This window comes from Leptonychotes weddellii, chromosome 10, assembly GCF_054177405.1.
Source record: "Leptonychotes weddellii isolate Sample4059 chromosome 10, ASM5417740v2, whole genome shotgun sequence".
NCBI lineage: Eukaryota > Metazoa > Chordata > Mammalia > Carnivora > Phocidae > Leptonychotes > Leptonychotes weddellii.
This window is the reverse complement of record NC_138378.1, coordinates 20511268-20533352: the sequence shown is the minus strand read 5'-3', so window position 1 is coordinate 20533352 and position 22085 is coordinate 20511268. Positions and strand designations below refer to the sequence as shown.

Below are 22085 nucleotides of genomic sequence, written 5' to 3'. Positions count from 1 at the left end.
CGGGGAGCCCGATGTGGAGCTCGATCCCAGGACCCTGGGATCATGATCTGAGCTGAAGGCAGACACTTAATGACTGAGCCATCCAGGCGCCCTAAATAAGTAAAATTTTTTTTTTTAATTTATTTGACAGAGAGAGACACAGCGAGAGAGGGAACACAAGCAGGGGGAGTGGGAGAGGGAGAAGCAGGCTTCCCGCTGAGCAGAGAGCCCGATGTGGGGCTCGATCCCAGGACCCTGGGATCATGACCTGAGCCAAAGGCAGACGCTTAACAACTGAGCCACTCAGGTGCCCCTAAATAAGTAAAATCTTAAAAAAAAAAAAAAAAAAAGAATAAGGTCTTTTCAGAAAGTATGAATTGCTTTAGGAAAAATGATTCAGAGACTACAGACTGCTGGGAAGGGGGCCTACTATTTTGGGTCAAATGATCCAGTAGGGACTCCCTGAGAATGTGGGAACATAGGAGCTTAGAACTGAATGAAGAGGAGGAAGCAGCCATATCCATGTGAAAATGCAGGGGAAGAACATTCCAGGCAGAGGAAACAGCCCAAGCGAAGACTGCAGGACAGAAGTGAGCTTGGCACCTGCAAGAGATGGGTAGAAGGTTAGAGACTAGAGAATGAAGGAGAGAGGCAGGAGGTAGGGTCGTGTAGGGTAGGGAGGAAAGGAGTCAGACCATGTGGGGCCCCTAGGCTGGGGTACAGAGTTAAGATTTTATCCTAAGTGAGATGGGCAGCCAGTAAGGGTGTTAACAACTCAAGTACCATTTTCCCAGCAGGTGGGAGTGGTGGCTGAATGGATGGATCTGTCTGCCCACTTGTGCATGAGTCCTGGTTCACCAGGACCTGGTTTCTGTAGGTTCTCTTTATTTCTTAGTGTCCTGTAGCGTGCCAAGATATAGGCTGAGGCAAGGGAGGTCTCCCCTGACTGCAGTGAACATATGCTGAGGGGCCCCTGGAGCCCAGGGAGCCCCCTATTGACTCGGGGTGGTCAGTGAACGGCAAAGGCAGTATTGTCAGGAGTTGGGGATGAGGGTCTTGGCACGTAGCAGATCTAGGTTATCATCCTGCCAGAGGGTCTTCATCTGTCAAACGGGAATCATAATTGTGCCTCACTGCTCGGGCTGGGCAAAGATGCAGTGAGATGGTGTGTGTAGATGCAGTGAGATGGTGTGTGCAGATGCAGTGAGATGGTGTGTGCAGATGCAGTGAGATGGTGTGTGCAGATGCAGTGAGATGGTGCGCATCCTAATGCCAGGTGTGCAGTAAGTGCTCAGTACATGTCAGCCACTATTGTACGGGGAGTGGCCCCTGGGGGAAACTGCTGGGTCTTGTGTGTCACTCTGGTCCTCTCTCCCCAGGGTCACTTTCCTCCAAAAGCCATGCACATCGCACAGAAGCTGCCTTCCTGGAGGACAGAGCCCGAGATCCAGGCCCTCCGTAACCTCCTGCAGGTCCTGGGCAGCTACCGCAACTACTCAGAGCCCCTGCAGCTGCTCCTGGCCAGAGTCATGCGCTTTGAACGGTCAGTGAGGGGCACACCCCTTGGCACCTGAGCTGGGACGGGCTGGACAGGAAGAGCCTGCCTGATGAGGCTGTGGCAGGTCTGCTGGTGTCTCCGTGGCGCATCAGCCGTGAAAAGCTATCTGTCTGTTCACTCGAGTGCTTCTTGTTATGCTTGTAGAACACTTGATGTCCTTCATTTATTGCTAGTCTCCCCAGGATTTAGGAGCCACTGGATCTGGAAAGGCTCTGATAGGAGCCTCAGAAAGGATCTGGTCCAATTCCCTCCTTTTTCAGATGAGGAAGCAGAGGCTCAGAGGGTACGAATGACTCATACTCTGTCACCCAAGTAATGGGGGGTAGAGCTGAGACTCACATCCAAGCCTGAAAAGCCACAGTGGGTCACGGGTGATTGTACTATGTCCAGATAGGAACTAGAGCAAGGGTCTGTGAGCTTGGATAAAAAAAAACTTCACATCTGTTTTCGTTAACCTCTAACTAAAATTTATCATTTCCTTTAATTGCAGATGTAGGTAATGAACCAGTATTAGCTATTCCTGTGACTTTTTCACCAAAGGAAATCACCAAGATTACACATTCATGTTGTTGCACGTTTTTCAAAAAATAATTTATATTCATCACAGCTTTGAAATTATGGTAGTAATTAGATCTGCTGCTAGATCTTGTTATTCAGTGCCTTAATAAAGATGTACATATATTGCTATACCACAATTGGGTTTTTTTTTTCTAAAGACTTATTTATTGGGGCACCTGGGTAGCTCAGATGGTTAAGCATCTGCCTTCAGCTCAGGTCATGATCCCAGGGTCTGGGATCGAGCCCCGCATTGGGCTCCCTGCTCAGTGGGGAGCCTGTTTCTCCCTCTCCTTCTGCTGCTCCCCCTGCTTGTGCTCTCTCTCTGTATCTCTCTGTCTCAAATGAATAAATAAAATCTTAAAAAAAAAATAAAGACATTTATTTATTTTACAGAGAGAGAGTGTGTGAGCATGAGGGGGCATGAGAGGGCAAAGGGGGAAGGGGCAGAGGGAGAGAATCTGAAGTAGATTCCCCGCTGAGCACAGAGCTCGGTCAGTTAAGAGTCTGACTCCTGATTTTGGCTCAGGTCATGATCTCAGAGTCAGACTCTTAACTGACTGAGCCACCCAGGTGCCCTCACAGTTTGGGTTTTAAAAGGCAATTATTAGCTGTTTCTGCTGTATTTTATTTTATATATATAGTTATTTATTGAAAAAACATTTTTTAAAGGATTTTTATTTATTTATTTGAGAGAGAGAATATGAGCAGGGGGGAGGAGCAGAGGGAGTGGGAGAAGCAGACTCCCTGCTGAGTGGGGAGCCCCATGCAGGGCTTGATCCCAGGACCCTGAGATCATGACCTGAGCGGAAAGAAGATGCTTGACTGATTGAGCCACCCAAGCACCCCTATTTTATATATTTAAAACATTATTCTGTGAAGGCTTCACTAGATTGTCAAAGGGTCCATGACACAAAAAGCACCACATAAATACCTTGTACTAGAGAAGTCTAAGATGTGTGTGTGGAAATATTGCCATTTCTTGGACATTTAGGTGGCTTAAGAAAGGCAGCCTAGCAGAATATTTGAGGTAAGGCCTATCTTGAAAATCTAGGCTGTAAGGACACTATTGGTCTGTGCCACTTCAAGGAGGTCCCAGATCCCATAATCACAACTAGCTATAGATTAAGGCCTGTTACGACCTGTGCAGGATCTGTTTAAAGGCAGTAAGCCCAAGAGAGGAGGGAACCCTCCAGCTGGCTTGGCCAAAGGAGATTTACAGAAGAGGTGGCATTGGAGTGCGTATATATGACAAGTGGAAGTGTAGACAAGAACATTCCAGGTAGAGGGAACTATCTGCTTTGTGTCTAGCCCAGTAAAGAAGAGCAAGTCACCGCCGTCTTAAAGTAAGATTCCATAGCAGGCAGGATGGTGACAAGCAAAGAAAAAGAATCACTGGGGTAGAAGCTCTGGAATGTGATGCTGCATCTGCCACTCTGAGGTGTGACCTCAGGCAAGCCACTTAACCTTGCTGGGTCTCAGTATCCTCATTACATGGATGAGGATACTGATACAGGTTTTATGGGTTTGTGTGAAGATGAAGGGGTGGTGATTGTTAAAGCCCTCTTCAGCTAGTTGATTATTTCTGGGACTGGAAATGAGCAGATTACACAGGATTCTTTCAGTCACAAGGGACAGAAAACCTAGCTGTAGGGAATGCAAGAGTGGCCCAAGTATCTGAAAAGTCCTGGGATAGTTTTCCAGCTTCCGGCTCAGCTGGATTCAGGGGACTCAGTGTCCCCAGGAACCCAGTATCTGTCTGTCTCTCTCCACCTCCTCACACTCCATTCTCATAAACCACCTTCTCCGCCAGACTCTCCCTCTCATGGCAGCAAGATGACGGATTGCCTGAGAGTCAAGAAAAGGTGTTTCCCCCAAAGTAAAGTCAGGGTGCAGCTGGTGGAAAAGGTGACCCGACGCTTGACAACAAAAGCCACAGATGTCTGCTACAGGAGATTTGGGGTCTAGTGCAGACTCAGATGTGACTCACTGTGTGCCTTCAGCAAGCCTGGGGCTCCTTAGCTCCCACTTCGCTCATCTCAGCCATGTGGATTCAGCTAGACGGTTCCTGAGGGTCTTTCCAGCTCCAGCTCCAGGAGTCTGGACTTGGATGAGCCCTAGCTATGCTCCCCAAAGTCTCATTTCCCAGTTGAATGTGCCTGTCTTCTCCCATCTAGTCATTGTCATCTGGGCCATCTCCTCTTTCCAGACTTTTGTGTTTCCCATTACCTTCTGGGTAAAATCCAAAGTTAGCCCAGTGTTTGAAGTGTCTTGTGATTGGACCTAGCCAAATTTCTCTCCCACTACCCCACTGACCTCCCTGTCTTCCATTTTCCTTTCTAATGGAGCTTACTGCTATTCCTTTGAAGGCACCATCCTTCCAGGCGCCTCTGCCTTTGGACTTGGTGGTCCCTCTGCCTGGAACACTCTTCCATCTCTCTGTCTACTTGGAAGACTCCAGACACTATCCTGGAGCCTGCTCTGCCTTTCCTAAGCTGGTTAAGTGCCCTTTCTCCATGCTTCTGAATTCACCTGTGCTTCCCTCTCTTAAAGCATTTTTAAACCTTATTTAGTCCCTGTACTTGACCATAATTTTCAGGACAAAATCTGTCCTTTCTCGCTCTGCCTGATAGACACAGTTGGTATTTATTTAACTTATTGAACGAAGGAAGGAAACAAATGAATATTGAAAGAAGTGAAATTTGAACTTACATTTGAAGTGCAGAAATCTTCCTCCCTTGGAGCTAAAGAACTAACTCCCAGTTTGCTCTGGACCTGGGCACCTCTACCCTAACGGTTCCCAATTATGTAGTGAGCTCTCAGGGATTAGAAGACCATTTATCTATTTTTTTTTCTAGGCATGTTCATCTGTATTTTACAGACAAGAGACCCTGAGGGTCAGAGAGAGAATATGAGTGCCCACTGCCATGCAGCTTGCGGCAGAATCAGGACTTGGATCCTGGTCTCCATCATTTAGCTACTGAGCCATTACTTCCAGGATTTGGTCATTCATTTACTCAGCTGCTGTTCACTGAGCATGTTCTGTGTGCCGACGCAGACCGACGAAGGCTCTGCTCTCAGGAAGCCTCAGTCTGATGGAGGCGGGCAACTAGGGGGATGTTAGTGAAGACGTCGAGCTTGATGGGGCTGGGGCTGGGCTGTTGTGAGGTCCCTTCTCGTCCCAGTCTGTGCCTTCATGCTCCAGAGCAGAGAGCACAGCAGTGCCCTGCTGCTACCAGACCTGCTGGCCTCGGTCTTTCCTCAGGTTTGGTCGCAGGCGCGTGATCATCAAGAAGGGGCAGAGGGGCAACAGCTTTTATTTCATCTACCTGGGCACCGTCGCAGTGACTGAGGATGATGATGGCAGCAGCGCCTTCCTGGACACCCACCCCGTATTGTTGCACAAGGGCGACTGTTTTGGGGTAAGCGTGGGGCAAGGTCTGCTTTGCTGGGGGCAGCGGTGGGGGCTTGACAGGGCTCTGGCTAGAACAGCCAGGCCCAGTCCTGCCTTCTCCTGTGGGTAAGTCAATGCCCTGGGTCCTAGCACCCTTTCCTGTCACAGGCCAATTGACTGGACCAGCCCGTGTCCAAGGCTGGCTCCTCGGTCTGTGATGTTTAAGGAACGTGTTCCCTGTATAACCCCTGCAGAGATGCAGTGACCCCTCAGTGAGGCCCCTCCGGCTTCCTCTCTCTGGTCTGGTCAAGCCTGTTGCCTGTTTTTTCCACAAGCAGCATATTAAGAGGGAGGGGATGGGCCCCCAGAGATGGGGAATGAGCAGGAGCACAGGGCCAGCCGGGGAGTCTGCAGTCTGGGGAGTAGAGATTTCTGGGGGCTGATGGAAGCAGGAAAAAGGTGGGCAAGGCTGCGAGCAGAAAGCTAGAGGTAGCCTCTCACTTGCCTTTGCCCGTGTGCACCCAACAGGAATTGGGCGTTCTGACTCCATCACTAAGGAGGGCCACTGTGGTCTGTATGGAAGAAACAGAATTCCTGGTTGTCGACAGAGAAGATTTCCTTGCGAATAAGCTGGACCAGGAATTCCAAAAGGATGCTCAGCATCGATTTGAATTTTTTAGGTACCTTCCATCATCAGCCAACATCTCCCCTCTGTGTGTTTATTAGGCGCCTGACTGTCGTAAGCCCAGTGGGAAACGGTAGGTCCTGCTCTCTCTGCCTGGAATGCTCTTGAGACGGGAGACACCTCCCACCTGACTTCTTCGTCTAGCAAACTCCTACTCGACCCTCAGGTCTCAGCTCAAACATCCCTTCCTTGTGGGATGGTGCTAATAGAATAGCTAACATGTACTCAGCCCTTTGTACCAGGGTTCTTAACTTCTCTCATTCAATCCCGTGACATTGTTTCTCTTGCTCTGTCTAGTTGACAGGTAAGGAAATCTAACCTCGGGGTGGTGATGTACCCAGAATGTTAAATTCAGAAGTCTCTGGGCTTCACCGCCCCACCTCACTAACCAACCCCATCACTCCAGAATAGAGAGAGTGCCCCCCCAATGCTTCTATCACACCCCATGTTTCTTTAAAGTCCCAGCCAAACTGTGATTCTTGATTACATAGTACCTTCTTTACAGTTTATTTGTCCGTCAGACAGGAAGCACTTATGGTCGTGAGGGCAGAGTGGCCCTTTCGCCATGGTACTCCCCGCATCGTCATGGTGCCAGGCACATGCAGGTGCTCATTGTATCCTTTTGAGTTACTCACCTTTAGGAAAAGAATGGAAATCGGATGAAGTATCTGCACCGGCCCTGAAAATACAGGTTGTAGGGCTGTGCAGTTCTAGAGCAATGTGGTGGCAGAGCACTACCCTGTAGGGTAAGGGAGAGTGGAGAGAGTAGGAGCTGTGAGAGGGGACTGGGGCCTGCAAAGGGAGGACTTAGTCCTGCAGGGGGGAGCACTTCCTGTTTTCACACAGTGGAAAATTGGGGCTGAGCTGCAAGCTTAGCTCTTGGGCTTATCAACTGTGTGACCCTAGATGGGTCACCTCCCTTCTCTGAGTTGAGTCTCCTGCTCTGTAAAGTGGGGATAATGATTCATCTCTCCCAAATCATTGTAAGGAGTGAATGAGATAATCCCGGGAAGTGTGTGGCCCAGTGGTGTTGCCTCTGTGGTGACCCTGCTTTCCCTTCCTGTGTCTCCAGACCCTCCTCCTTTGGACATGGCACCGACCTTGTTCCCCCTTAGTGCCCTGGACGGAGCTCAGTGCCCTGTGTCACCCGAGTTCTGGGCTCCGTGATCTATGGGAGCTGAGAAAATATGAGATGATTGTTAGCAGCCCTGTGGGGCTGCATGTGAGGGAAGGCAAGCCACTGACTGGTGGCGCCTCAGCTCAGGGGAAGGGGTGGGCACTGCGGGGTGGGCCTTCAGTCATAGGGAACAAAGGCAAAAAGAGGGGAGTCCAGATGTCCCCCATTCATCAGGCACAGGCCCGAGTCTTTGAAGCTAACAGGCTGGAGGAGGCTGGAGTGAGCTGCCCAAACCAAAGGGAGGGGCAGGACAGCTGGGCTGGGGGACAGAAGAGCAGGTGAGTTGAAGTGAGGAACTCTCAGAGTTGCTTGGAATGAGACTAGCCTAGTGAGCACAGGGTTGAGGGATGGAGCCAGGAAGAAGCCCCTGGAGGGCAGAGTGGAAGTGAGAGGTGCATAGCACTAGACTGAGGAGCAGCAGGGCGGGGTGTGCTGGAGGGGGTGCCACAGGCCAGGTGAGGCAACTGGAGGTGAGTAAAATCCTCCACCTCAGGCATTTGCAAGAGCAAGACGACACGTTCCCTTTCTGGAAATTGCTGAGAGCTGAGCACCTTCTGTGATGGAGGGCGATGAATTCTAACAGGATTTTCCCCTCAGGAAGATGGATCTGTTTGAGTCGTTGTCTGATGAGAAGCTCTGGAAGCTCGTAACCCTGGGGAAGGTGGAGAAGTTCTCGTATGGGCAGCTGATCTCAAAAGACTTTGTAGAATCATCCTCTATCATGTTTGTCAGCAAGGTGAGAGGCCCTGGATGGGGCGGGGTGGAAGCCGGGAAGGCACGCCTAGCATAATGTCCTGTGGCCACGCAGGCGGGGCTGAGCCCTGTTTTGCAGCACTTCCTTTTCTGAGCGTCCGTGTTCCAGATGTAAAAGGCATACCACGCAATTTGGCCTCCCTCCCTCAGAGGGTTGCCGTGAACTTTGAGATACATTGTTAATTAGAAAGAGGGCCACGGGGGTACCCCCTCCTTGAGCTCATATACATGCTTATTTACATACAGATACATATTTAAATTATACATTTGGCCCTTGAGTCTTAATGATGCCAGATCAGTTTTTAAAATTATAATCTTTTTTTTTTTTTAAAGATTTTTATTTATTTATTTGACACAGAGAGAGATAGCGAGAGCAGGAACACAAGCAGGGGGAGTGGGAGAGGGAGAAGCAGGCTTCCTGCCGAGCAGGGAGCCCGATGTGGGACTCGATCCCAGGACCCTGGGATCATGACCTGAGCCGAAGGCAGACGCTTAACGACTGAGCCACCCAGGCGCCCTAAAATTATAATCTTAAGGGTTGCCTAGGTGGCTCAGTCGGTTAGGCGTCTGCCTTTGGCTCAGGTCATGATCTCAGGGTCCTGGGATCCAGTCCCTCACTGGGCTCCCTGATCAGTGAAGAGTCTGCTTCTCCCTCTCCCCTGCCCCTCCCCCTGCTTGTGCTCTCTCTCCCTCAAATAAATAAATAAAATCTTAAAAAAAATAAAATAAAATTACAATCTTTAAATTATAGACATGATATGACCACATTATAAAACATAGTTCTGGAAAGAGGGAAGAAATCACCCATGAACTCATCGCCTCAGAATAGATTTTCAGAAGTGGAATTAATTGCTTGGGCGCCTGGGTAGCTCAGTCGGTTAAGCGTCTGCCTTTAGCTCAGGTCATGATCTCAGGGTCCTGGGATGGAGTCCTGCATCAGGCTCCCTGCTCAGCTTCTCCCTCTGCCCCTCCCCCTGCTTGTGCTCATGCTCTGTCTCTCAAAAATGAATAAAAAAAAGAAGCAGCAGAATTGCTTGGTATCACCATGTTTATGGATTTGGGAACAAGTTGCTGTCCAGAAGGACCCACTTTATCTAGCCTCCAGCAGTGTGCGCTTTGCCAGCGCCACACACCTCTGCCAGGCGCGCCTGTCATTCCCTCAAAATTTACCTAATTTCATAGATGCCAACTGCTACCTCATTGAGGATTTAATTTACATTTTTCCTCATTACCAGTGAGATGTTTGTTTACTATCCAAATTTCATCTTTTGTGAATTGTTTTATGTCCTTTGCCAACTTCTCTGTTGGTTGATAATGAAAAGAGAGTCTGACATTTATTGAGCACTTACCGTGTCCCAGGCTGTGTGCTCCATGTGCTTTGTGTCATTTCAGCCTCACAGAATCCCAGCTCAGGCCGGTACTGCCATTATTCCCATTTGACAGAGGTGAAAACTGAGGCACTAGGTTAAGCAGCTTTTCCAAGGTCACATAGTCGATGAGGGGCAGAAGCCGGATTCAGCTCAGGTCTGTCTGACTCCAAAGCTCTTCTCAGGGGCTGGGATTTGCGATTTGAGTCGACCTTTCTGTCCGTTGTGGACTCTGCTCAACCCCTATGTAGTTTTCATGATCATCATGAGAACCGCCATGTTTTTGAGACCCTTTGCCCCTGTTCCAGGGGTTCAGCTAGCGTTGTTAATTGTTTTGGTTTATTTGCACATGGTTCGAAATTTAAAAGGTTCAAAAGAGAAATGTCTCCCTCTCACCTCTTCCCCCTGCCACCCAGTGTTCCTCTCCGGGGACAGTCACTGTCACCGCTTTCTTCTGTGTCTGTCCTGCATCTGTTCTTTGTGTATAAAGGCAAATGCGTGTGTATGTTTTTTCCTTGTTTTCATAAATGGCGTCATGCTACGCAGGCTGTTCTGCACTTTGCTGTTTCAAGAGTATTTCTTTTCTTTTTTTTTTTTTTTTTAAGATTTTTTTTTTTTATTTATTTGAAAGAGAGACAATGAGAGACAGCATGAGAGGGAGGAGGGTCAGAGGGAGAAGCAGACTCCCCGCTGAGCAGGGAGCCCGATGCGGGACTCGATCCAGGGACTCCAGGATCATGACCTGAGCCGAAGGCAGTCGCCCAACCAACTGAGCCACCCAGGCGCCCTGTTTCAAGAGTATTTCTGTAGATTGTTCCATATCAGTCCATAAAGAACCCACTCTTTTTTTTTACCACTTGTGCAGTGTTTTACTATATGATTGTACTGGATTAACCAGGTCCCTATTGATGGATTGGTCGCCCCCATCTTTTGCTATTTCAAGCAGTGCTTTGATGAACTGTGTACATAGTACAATTTCACCATAAATCTTCGCCATAGCTCTATCAGGAAGATATTATTATTCCACGTTTACAGATGAGGAAGTTGAAGTTAAGACACCTTAGGAAAGGCCACCCATCTAGTAAGTGGCAGAGCCAGGATTCTGTCTCCAAACTTTTAGTATCTCCCATGTAGCTGTTGCTCCTATTAAGCCACCAAACATTTGTTGATTTTTTGCCAAGGTTGGTTCATGCTCTGGAGGGATCTGAGAATGGCAAAGACTGTTTCTCTCTCCTTATATCTCTCTTCCACTAGATTCTGAGCAGACACAAAGTTATCCAGGCCAGCTACCAAGTGATTAGTGCAAACTCTTTAAGTTTACAAGGATTTAGGAGGGAGACCTCTCCAAAGGCTGGGGGCTTTAAGGAAGGCTTCCTGGAAAAGGTGAGGAGTTGAGCCTTGAAGTGTTGGACCATTAGACAAAAGGAAGGGCAAGATTGGTTGCATGCTGGAGTTGGTTCTTACTGGCCTATGAGAGCTGATTAAGTTTTCAGGAATTTTGCAAGACAATAAACACAATAATTACTAAAAATTAAATTATATAAACCTATAGTTAAATATATTATATGGAAAACAAGGATAGCAAATAATGAAAATTCATCATTTCCTCATGACGTTACTGCATTTTACTATTATCTGTGCTCTGGAGTTTATTTATGTCCGTTTTATCTATCTGGTGGAAGTACTATCAATTGTGCACGTCTCTTCCCACCTCCACAGGCAGTGACTTCACGTTGGTAGCTGAAAATTGGCCCCAGTGGGACAGTGGAAATCAGCACTCTGAGTCAGGTTTTGATATATGGCTTTGCTGATTGTCTTAAGAAAGCTATAGAGAAACTGTTTATAATGCAGATTAAATTTGAAAGTGGGCTGGGTCTGTAGCCATCACATTGTAAAGAGAAGAAAATTACAGAAATGTTTTTCCAGTATTTAAACAGTATTCATCATAGATTCATCATAGAAGTTACATCACTGATGAACAAGCCAAGTTCCAATATACATAGTGCTAAAGCTAGAGGGGGTTTCGGTTAATGAATATAATTTATACAAGGGTGAGAAGTAGTTTGCCAGTAGATTACAAACCATACTTAATAATATTAAATTTATTGGGAGAAGAGTGGTTTGGATGCAACTTCATTTCTCCAATCATGGTTGAATTGTGACTATAGATTGGCCACGGTCATAAGAACTCAGCCAGAGTCTGCAACAGCATTCTGTGAGAATCACTTGGCTATATGGAACTTTCAGTAAGAGTATAGTTTGTTTTGTTTGTTGTGCAGCACACCCTTTGTAAGAGTAAGATTTATAGACGTGTATTCCTTTTCCCAGAGAGCCAGTTATTAAACTTAACAGGTGGGTGTTTGTGCTGTTATCCTGGGTTCGGTCCCAGAGAAGAGAGTCAAGACTAGCTAGCTGTAAGCAGAAAGGGAGTTATTGGAGGAGGCTGAATGGCTAACAGACTTACAGGTGATGGGGAGGCCCGAAGGAACAGACCTCAGACTGAAGGTGATCCCCAGATGACTCCAAGTCCGAGTCCAGACTGGACAGTCACAGGTGCTCCTGATCCTGCCAAGTTCAGGAAGCCGCGTCTATAGCCACTGCTTCCACGAGCACACTGGAGGTCCTGCCATCCAAAACCTGACCTTGCCCAAGTGCATCCAGGTAGGGGAACCCAAATCACCTCCTTAGCTGCCAGGGGGTTTGGGAGATGTTTGAGAGTATCTGGCTTCCAGGCTCTACCCTCTAAGGGACTGGATGCGCAGGATCTGACCCCGAGGATGGTGCGGATGAGGATGAGGCCCTTGGCAGCCACGGGGAATAGTGTGGCAAGTTTGGAGAATCCTGATGGCCATGTGAGGAGAGTGGGGAGAGCCTACCCTATACCATATAGCCAGGGAAGATTGGGGGAAGGGGTGGTAAGGGATCAGAATTCAAGACTTGCTTTAATCAGCATGATGATTACATCCTGACCAGCAGAAAGTTCTCAGTCTGTTTTAGCCTCCACTTCTTTGTCGGTAAAGTGGGACTACTTATCTCATAAAGTCTGGAAGGATGCGTCTAGCACAGACTTACTCAGTTCACATTCATCCTCAAATTCAGTGGTTCTGAGTGTTGTTGCTGGATCAGCAGCATCAGTCGGTTTCACCTGGGAACTCACTAAAAATACAGATTCTCAGGCCTACGCAAGAGCTGGTCAACATCCAAAACTGTTTGGATAAGCCTTCTAGGTGATTCTGATGCACACTAAAATTGGAGAACTCTGATTTAAAGGAAGAGTTTTTCAGATTTGAGTAAGCATAAAGAACACTTTAGGGGGCTTCTTAAAAAGGCAAATTTCTGCCTCACCCCAGAGTCTCATTCATTAACTCCGGCAATCTGCATTTGAATAAGCACAGCTGGTGAATCTAAGGCAGGCGCTCTCGAAGTTCTTTCTGAGAAAAATAATACAGATGTCACAAAGTGACAGCAGGTGTGTGTGGGGGGCATCCTGGCTAGTGCGTGAGTTGGATTTGTCCTTTACAGTGTTTTATTGAAAACTGATTTAATCGTTATTGTGAAGATTGTAAATAAAATTTTGGACTTCTGGCTTCTTTTGAATATTCAGAAGATCAGGCAACACCAGGCTGTATTGTGATGCAGCCCCCTCTGGCTGGAGTTGAAGAGCACCTGCCCCTTTTAAAGGGACTGCTTTTTTCTCCCATTTTTATTTCCCACCAGGCCGGCTACTGAAGTATTCATCTAAGGAGACTGGGTCTTTGGGCGCCTGGGTGGCTTAGTTGGTTAAGCAACTGCCTTCAGCTCAGGTCATGATGCTGGGGTCCTGGGATCGAGTCCCACATCGGGCTCCGCCCGCTCTGCGAAGATCCTGCTTCTCCCTCTCCCTCTGCTGCTCTTCCTGCTTGTGCAGTCTCTCTCAGTCAAATAAATAAAATCTTAAAATAAATAAATAAAGGAGACTGGGTCGTCCCGGCTCCTGTAGTTCATGGATGTGGCCACTAGAGGGCGATATAAGCAGCGAGTGGCCTGAGTGTCCTGGGGACCCGGGAGTTAGGGAAGGCAATTTCCCGGTGGCATAGGAAACATAGTTAATACCCACAATCAACTCATTTCGAGCAATTTATCATTTAGGGGCCCATGGTGAAATTGTTTTCTACAGAGATGTAGATGGGATTAAAGACCCACGAGAGACTTTCTGAGAGGAAAATGTTCACCTGTGTTCCTCTGGCACCGGGTTCCTTGTTGATAAATGTTGCATGAATGTTGACTAACCCTCCAAGCCCAACACCTGGCATAGAATAAGGACTTATTAAATGTTTGATCCTTTCTCCTTCCTCTTCAACAGTAAACGGTCTTGAACCTTAACTATAACATGTCTCTTATAGTTCCTACTAAAAAAGGGTAAGATTTTATAAAGATACAAAATAAATAAGAAAAAGTGGCATATCTTTCTTTCCTATCAGATTAGGAAAGATTAAAAGGACTGTGAAAGCTCAGTTTTCAATGTAACACAAAGATATAACAGGCTCTGTTATGCACTGCTGGAGAGAGTGTAAGCTAACATTTCTGGAAGGCAGTTGGGCAATGTGTATTGAAATTGAAAACATACATACCTATAGGAAACAATCCCAAGGGGATAGTCAAACATGGGTATTATATTAGGATAAACTAGGTTAAATACTGTAATTATAGGGGCGCCTGGGTGGCTCAGTCGTTAAGCATCTGCCTTCAGCTCAGGTCATGATCCCACGGTCCTGGGATCGAGCCCCGCGTGGGGCTCCCTGCTCGGCAGGGAGTCTGCTTCTCCCTCTCCCACTCCCCCTGCTTGTGTTCCCTCTCTCGCTGTGTCTCTCTCTGTCAGATAAATAAATAAAATCTTTAAAAAAATACTGCAATTATAAGCAATCCTCAAATCTCAGTGGATTAACTAACAAAGACGCAGTCCTTCATCCTACTACTTGATCACAGCAGATCAGCAGGAGGCCTTGCTTTTCATGGTCCCTCAGGGGACCCAGGCCACTGGAAACTATCTTCACCTATGCTTCCATGGTCAATAGGACAGGGGAAGGGAACGTTGAGAATCAAGCACTGGCTTTTAAAGTTCCCACTCAGATGATCAGAAGTCACTTTGCTAAGGAAAGTGGCCAAAGAAGGCCACATCTGATTCAAAGGGAAAATACAATCCTGCCTTATGCTTGGGGGGGTGGGGGGAGAACTTGAGTATTTGTGAACTGCCTTAATGACCACTCTAGGCATTAAGACATGTGTACAAGATTATCACTTAAAGTTGCTGTCATAGAAACCCAACTGCAGTGGCTTATTGAATAGTAATTTTGTCTTGCAACAGAGAGTCTAGAATTAAGCAATCCAGGGCTAGAAAGCTGTTGGAAGAAGTCTTCAAGACCCCAGTCCCCTTCTAGCTTCTCCCCTCATCATCCACAGCTTATAGCTTTCATCCTAGTGGTCACAACATGACTATTCCACCTCCGGCCATCGCATCGGAGTTTCAGGCAGAGGTAAAGGGGAAGGACAACCATATGTTTCCTGGGGGTTTTATCCATCAATCTTCCACTTATATGTCATGAGCTGGAAGTGGGTCACTGCCACCCCCACTGCAGGAGAGTTTAGGAAGGTGGTGAGTTTTATAAATGGGGTTTTGTTGTCCTGAACAAAATCGGAGTTATATAATGACAAATTAGAAACAACTGAATATTAAACTTCAAGAATATTTTCTTGGGGGTGTAACGTGTGCAGTAAAGAACTCAGATCTAAAATTTACAGCTTCATGAATTGTTACATAGGTACACACCTGTGTAAGCATCACCCAAATCAAGGTAGAGATCATTTCTAGCACCCCAGAAGGCTCCCTTGTACTCTCTCCCAGACAAAATTCACCCCCCCAAACCAAAGAGAGCCACTCTTCTGACTTTGTTAGAAGATTACTTTTGCCTATTCTTGCACTTCATATAAATGGAATCACACAGTATGTGCTCTTTGTGTCTGACTTCTTTGGATCAACTAGTTACGGCATACAGAGAATAATATGCAGTCATTAAAAACAATAATGTAGAACCATGTTACTTGGCGTGAAATGATGTCCTTGATGTATTATTGAGTTTTATTTTTTCATTTTTATTTTTTAAAGATTTTATTTATCAGAGAGAGAGAGAGCATGAGCAGGGGGAGGGGGAGAGGGAGAAGCAGACTCCCCGCTGAGCAAGGAGCCCGATTTGGGACTTGATCCTAGAACCCTGGGATCATGACCTGAGCTGAAGGCAGACGCTTAACCGACCGAGGCGCCCAGGTGTCCTTGTATTATTGAGTTTTTTAAAAAAAGGTCACAAGAATCTGTTTTACATAAAATGACTCATTTATGAAAAATTGTCTATGTTATATGTTTACAGAGAAAAGTTTGAAATAATAGTCACCAAAATGCTACTCCTTGTTATTTCTGGGTATTAGGATAAAGTAGTTTTAACTTTATGTCCTTCTGTTTGGTTTGAGTATCTTTTAAACTTTTAATTTTGGAATGTTTTAAAATTTATAGAAAAGTTGCAAGAACAGTACAAAGAACTCCTGTATAACCTTGATCCAGATTCACCAATTATTGACATTTTGCCACATTTGCTTCTATATATATACATTTCCCTGCCTGAATCATTTAAGAGTTAAATATCATTCATTATACTCACCCCTATATACTTAAGTGATTTTTTTTTTCTAAAGTCAGAAATTAACTGCAGAATAACTATCCAAATCAGGGAATTTAACATTGATGTAACATATAATCTGCAGTCCATAGTCCATTTCACCAGTTGTCCCAATAACATTCTCTATGATGATTTTTTCTCCCCATGCCAACATTTATTTAGTTCTCATGCCTATTTAGCTGTTTGAGCTTGTGATGAATAGATAACATTTGTGTTAAAAAAAAACAAAAAAAAAACAAAACCTGAAACCACTTGCATTAAGCCAGGTAAACTGGGGTAAGATGCAGTAGAGCGTATCTTCAAAGCCTGGCCTGCCCTGAGCCTCAGGGCTTAGCCTTTTTGTTTGTGTCCCTTGATGTTTCCAGGGCAGCTGTGAAGTGCTGCGTCTGATAGACCTCAGGACCTCGCCTTTCTACTACAAGTGGATCTGGCAGCATCTGGAGCTGATAGACAACAGACCTCTGAAGACCCACCTCAATGGTAACCGGCAGCCGCGCACAGTAGGGGGCGCCTGGGCCCTGTGGCTTCCAGTTCCCAGCCCATAGAATCTTAGACGTCTAGAGCTAGAAAGGCCCAGCAGGATGTCTGGTTTGATCCCCTCTTTTCGCAGCTGTGGAAACGTGGCCCACATGGCCCCACTGGGTGAGGCTCCTGCCCACCCTCCGGCTCTTCCTTTTTAGGCTTTCCCTTTGTTTCAGGTGCTCCTGGGGAGAGGGGTGGAAAGGAGCCTGGAGCTTGACAGAGCTGGGTTTGAATCTCCCTGGTTAGCTGGATGACTCACTGAGTACTTAAAGCCTCTGGGTCTGGCTTGTCACAGTAGCGTGGTGGCTGGGAGCACAGGCCCTGGAGCCAAACTGCTTGTGTTTGAATCCAGGGTCCCTCTCTTACTAGCTGTGTGATACTGGGCAAGTGACCGTGTCCCCATGCTATCAGTTCCCTCAGATAGTCCCTGCCTCGTGGACTTGTATGAAATGAAGCAAATGAATATATAAAGCTCTTAGAACACTAGCTGGATGCATCAGGCTATGGTAGGTGTTTGTTATCTTTATCCCACAGGTTATAAGGGGGGCTGAATCAGCTTGTGTGTGTACAGGCCTATACTCAGGTGCACAGGAAATATCCCTTCTCTTCTCATGTCAGTTCTTTTTCTCTCTTTTCTGCTGCCAAGCCACCAAAGAAAAAGCTGCATCCCATATTTTTTAGCCAATTTTTTTTTCACTGTGGCAAAATACACATAGCATAAAATTTACTATCTTAACCATTTTTATACCTACAGTCCAGTGGTATTAAATATATTCATAATATTGGACAGCCATCAACACCATCCATTTCCTAATCTTTTTTTTCATTTTGTAAAATGGAAACTGTATCCCTATTAAACAGCAATTAGCCATTTCCTCCTCCCCCTAGCCCCTGGCAACCATCATGCTACTGTCTATCTTTATGATTTTGACTACTCTACGTCATATTATTGGAAGCATACAGTATTTGTCTTTTTGGGATTGGCTTATTTCACTTTGCATAATGTCCTCAAGGTTCATCATATTGTAGCGTGTGTCAGAATTTCCTTCCTTTTGAAGCCTGAATAATATTCCATTGTATGTACATATCACATTTTGTTTATCCATTCATCCATCGATGGACTCTTGAGAACTTCCACATTTTAGCTATAGTGACTACTATGAGCATGGGTGTATAGTTATCTCTTTGAGACCTGGTTTTCTTTGGAATATATACCCAGAAGTGGGTATATATTACTGGATCATATGGTAATTCTATTTTTAATTTTTTTAGGGAATTGCCATATCATTTTCCACAGGGTCTGTACCATTTTACATTCCCACCAACAGTGCACAAATGTTCCAGTCTTTCCCCATCCTCACCAGTGCTTGTTATATTCTGTTTGTTTGGTTTTTAAACATGATATTCATCCTAATGGGTAGGAGGTGGCATCTTATTGTAGTTTTGATTTGTATTTCCCTATGATTAGTGATGTTTAGCATCTTTTTATGTGCTTATTAGCCATTCACATGTTTTCTTTGGAGAAATGTCTATGCAAGTTCTTTGCCCGTTTTAAAATCTGGTTGTCTGTTTTTTTGTTAAGTTTTAGGAATTTTCTACATATTTTGGATGGTAATGCCTTACCAGATATATGATTTGCAAATATTTTATCTCATTCTGTGGGTTGCCTTTTTACTCTGTTGATAGTGTCTTTTGATGCACAAATTTTTTACATTTTCATGAAGTCCAATTTGTCCATTTTTTCTTTTGTTGCCTGTGCCTTTGGAAAATATACAAGAAATTACTGCCAGATCCAGTGTTGCGATGCTTTTGCCCTGTGTTTTCTTCTTTTTTTTTAAGTGGGCTCCATGCTGAGGGGGCCTTAAACTCAGGACTCTGAGATCAAGACCTGAGCTGAGATCAAGAGTTGGACACTTAACAGATGAGCCACCCAGGTGCCCCAAGGCCTGTGTTTTCTTCTAAGAGCTTTATAATTTTAGGACTTACACTTAAGTCTTTGATCCATTTTGAGTTAATTTTTATATGTGGTATGAGGTAAGGGTCTAACTTCATTCTTGTGCATGTGGATATTCAGTTTTCCCAGCACCATTTGTTGAAAACACTGTTCTTCTCCCATCGAAGTCTTAGCACCCTTGTCTAAAATCATTTGACCATATATCTGAGCGTTTATCTCTGGGCTCTTTATTTTATTTTTTTGGTCTATATGTCTGTCTGTTTTTTTTTTTTTTAAGATTTTAAAAATTTATTTGACAGAGAGAGACACAGCAAGAGAGGGAACACAGGCAGGGGGAGTGGGAGAGGGAGAAGCATGCTTCCCGCGGAGCAGGGAGCCCGATGCGGGGCTCGACCCCAGGACCCTGGGATCATGACCTGAGCCGAAGGCAGACGCTTAACGACTGAGCCACCCAGGCGCCCCTATATGTCTGTCTTTATGCCAATACTACACTGCTTTGATTACTGTAGTTTTGTAGTAAGTTTTGAAATCAGGAAGTGTGAGTCCTTTTGCTTTGTTCCTTTTCAAGATTGTTTTGGTTATCTGGTGTCCCTCGAGATTTCATATGAATTTAGGATGGATTTTCTATTTCTGCAAAAAAGTCAGTGGGATTTTGATAGGGATTGCATTGAATCCATAGCTCACTTTGAGTGGTGTTGACATCTTAACAGTACTGAGTCTTCCAGTCCATGAACATGGGATGTGTTTCCATTTATTATGCCTTGATCTTCAGAGTTCTTTCTTTGTGCAGCTCTCTGCCCTGTGAACTGTACTGCCTTGTCCTCTCCAGACTCTCAGTTCTGTCTCATCAATTCAGGGAAATTTCTGGGCTCCCCCTGTGTTCCCTCTCCCTGCAACATGGCTCAGAAAACCTCCAGGCAGTAAGCTGGGGCAATAGTAGGGCTTACCCCATTTGTTTTCTATCTTGCAGGGATGATTGTTCTTCATGGCCTGATGCCCAGTGCCTCATACATTTATCCCAGTTTTTTTAGTAGTTTTAGGTGGGAGGGTAAGTCTAGTCCCTGTTAGTCCATTTGGTTGGAAGCAGAAGTATAGATCTATGTTTCTTTTTCTTTCTTTTTTTAGATCTATGTTTCTTAGTAGCTGAGTTTTATCCTACTGTATGTATATACCATAATTAGCTCTAAAGCAATGACCTTTTACAGATATTTTGGGTTATTTCCAATTTTTCACTATTACCCTGCTGTGGTAAATTTCATGATGTGTTTATCTTTGTATACTTGTACAAGGAAACATTGGATAAATTCTTAGAATTATTGAATCAAGTAATCAATCCACTGCATGCTGGTCTTACACATTTAAAATATTGATAGATATTGACCAAAAAGCCTTCCAAAAAGGTTTACTTGGGGCTTTTTATTTTATTTTATTTTTTTAAAGTTTTTATTTATGTATTTGAGAGAGAGAGAACGAGAGACAGAGAGCAGGAGAGGGAGGAGGGTCAGAGGGAGGAGAAGCAGACTCCCCGCCGAGCAGGGAGCCCGATGCGGGACTCGATCCCGGGACTCCAGGATCATGACCTGAGCCGAAGGCAGACGCTTAACCATCTGAGCCACCCAGGCGCCCCACTTGGGGCTTTTTATATGTGCTGTGTTAATTTAGGCCTACTCTTTATAGATTTTGGATTTGGATTAACATTAATTTTAATAGTTGATTCGAACACTGGAGATCTATTTTTAAAAAAGATTTATTTATTTATGAGAGACAGAGAGAGAACATGCACCCACGGAGGGGAGGGGCCAAGGGAGAGGGAGAGACAGTCTTAAGCAGACTCCGTGCTGAGTGCGGAATCCGACGTGTGACTTGATCCCAGGACCTTGAGATCATGACCTGAGCTGAAATCAAGAGTCAGAGGCTTAACTGACTGAGCCACCCAGGTGCCCCTTAATCTGTAATTCTTATAATAATCCTATGAGGACATAATAAAATTAAAAAAAAAATCCTATGAGGGCTCCAGGAAATTACCTCGTCCAAGGTTCTATGGCTCATCATTCCTTTATCTCTTACTGTTGCCTCCGTCCTCAATCCCAGATGAATATGATCTGTTAGTGGAAAGTCATGAGCTTTAAATCAGGTAGACTTGAGTTAAATCCAAGCTTCAGCCGTTTCCTGGGTGACTTAAACTCTGCTGCTCATTTGATTTCTTAAATGGAGCCAGTGACACTTACGTGGATGTAACATATGTGAAGGCTCTGCTCCAGAGCAGAGGGACAATACATGGAAAGCACAGTGTTTTCTATTTTCCTTTATTTCCCCATGGGCCAGACTGGCCAGGCAGGTGAGTAGGGTATACCTTTCATCATCAGCACAGACCTCATATATGCAAAGACCCATTAATGTGTTTTTCTGTGCTTTCTCTAACAGAACCTTCTCCTGTGGAGAGATTTAAGGAATTTCAGATCAAATCATATCCTGTACAGGACTTTAGCTTTCTGAAACTTAAGCACCTCCAGAACTCCTGGGAGCCAAAGGGGACCAGCTTCAGTAGGAGGATTAACACCTCAGGGAATACTCTTCCAAAGATGTTGGGCCCGAAGATCAAGTAAGTTTAGCTCTTGGCAGATAGAAGCGTTCAGATTCTGGTTGAAAAGGGAGATATAACTTGAAAGGACAGAATGTCAGGGATACTGGAGAGGGGGCAGAGGTAGCAGGCACAGCTCAACCCCAAAGGTTGGGGTGTAGACAGAGGACAAACTCGAGAAGTCCTAGATCTGAGACCCAGGAGCAGCATTCTCTGCCTGTAACCCACAGAGACATTTTAGCTAGTCAGCTACTTCTTTTCTCAGGGAATCCATCTGAAGGAGGGGCAGATCTTCTGGCTCTGATACTCTGTTTGTCCCTGGATCTTTTTGACTCTGAGCCTCTTCAGAAAATTCTACCCATCTAAAGGAGGCAGGAGATAAGAGTCTGTGCTTTGGAGTCAGTTCAACCCAGGTTCAAGTGCTGCCTTGCCCACTTATTTTAGCTCTGTGTCCTTGCACCAGGGACTTGACCTCTCTAAGCTGTAGTTCCCTTGCCTGTAGATAATAGTAGTTAAGTCTTGGTGTTGTCTTAAGCCAGCAATTAAATGAGATAATGATAGTTATAGCTAACACGTGGAATACTCTATTCCTGGTCCTGGATTATCTAATTTAATCCTCACAGGAGTTCTATGAGGTAAGTACTGTTATCAGTCCCATTTTCAAGTGAGAGAACCAAGCTACAGAGAGAGATTAAGTTCCTTGTTTGAGGTCATACAGGTAGGAAGCGGCAAAGCCAGGATTCAAACCTGAGCAGCTTATTAGTGCTCAGTCTTTTTATTTGGTATGACTGTCACGGCTGGAATGAGAATGCACATTGAGGGCTGCGCTTTTGCCTCAACCCAGAGAGGCTGA

General features: G+C 45.5%; 1 protein-coding gene across 1 annotated transcript in view; it reads left to right on the top strand.

Annotated features, from left to right (window-relative positions):
• Nucleotides 1-22085, top strand: part of CNBD2 (cyclic nucleotide binding domain containing 2) — a 59999-nt gene that overhangs the window by 23676 nt on the left and 14238 nt on the right. The window contains exons 5-10 of the mRNA XM_081832272.1: nt 1359-1522; nt 5358-5514; nt 6015-6166; nt 7946-8084; nt 16541-16655; nt 21076-21253. Of these exons, the coding sequence (XP_081688398.1) occupies nt 1359-1522; nt 5358-5514; nt 6015-6166; nt 7946-8084; nt 16541-16655; nt 21076-21253 (905 nt within the window). The remainder of the gene's footprint in view (nt 1-1358; nt 1523-5357; nt 5515-6014; nt 6167-7945; nt 8085-16540; nt 16656-21075; nt 21254-22085) is intronic.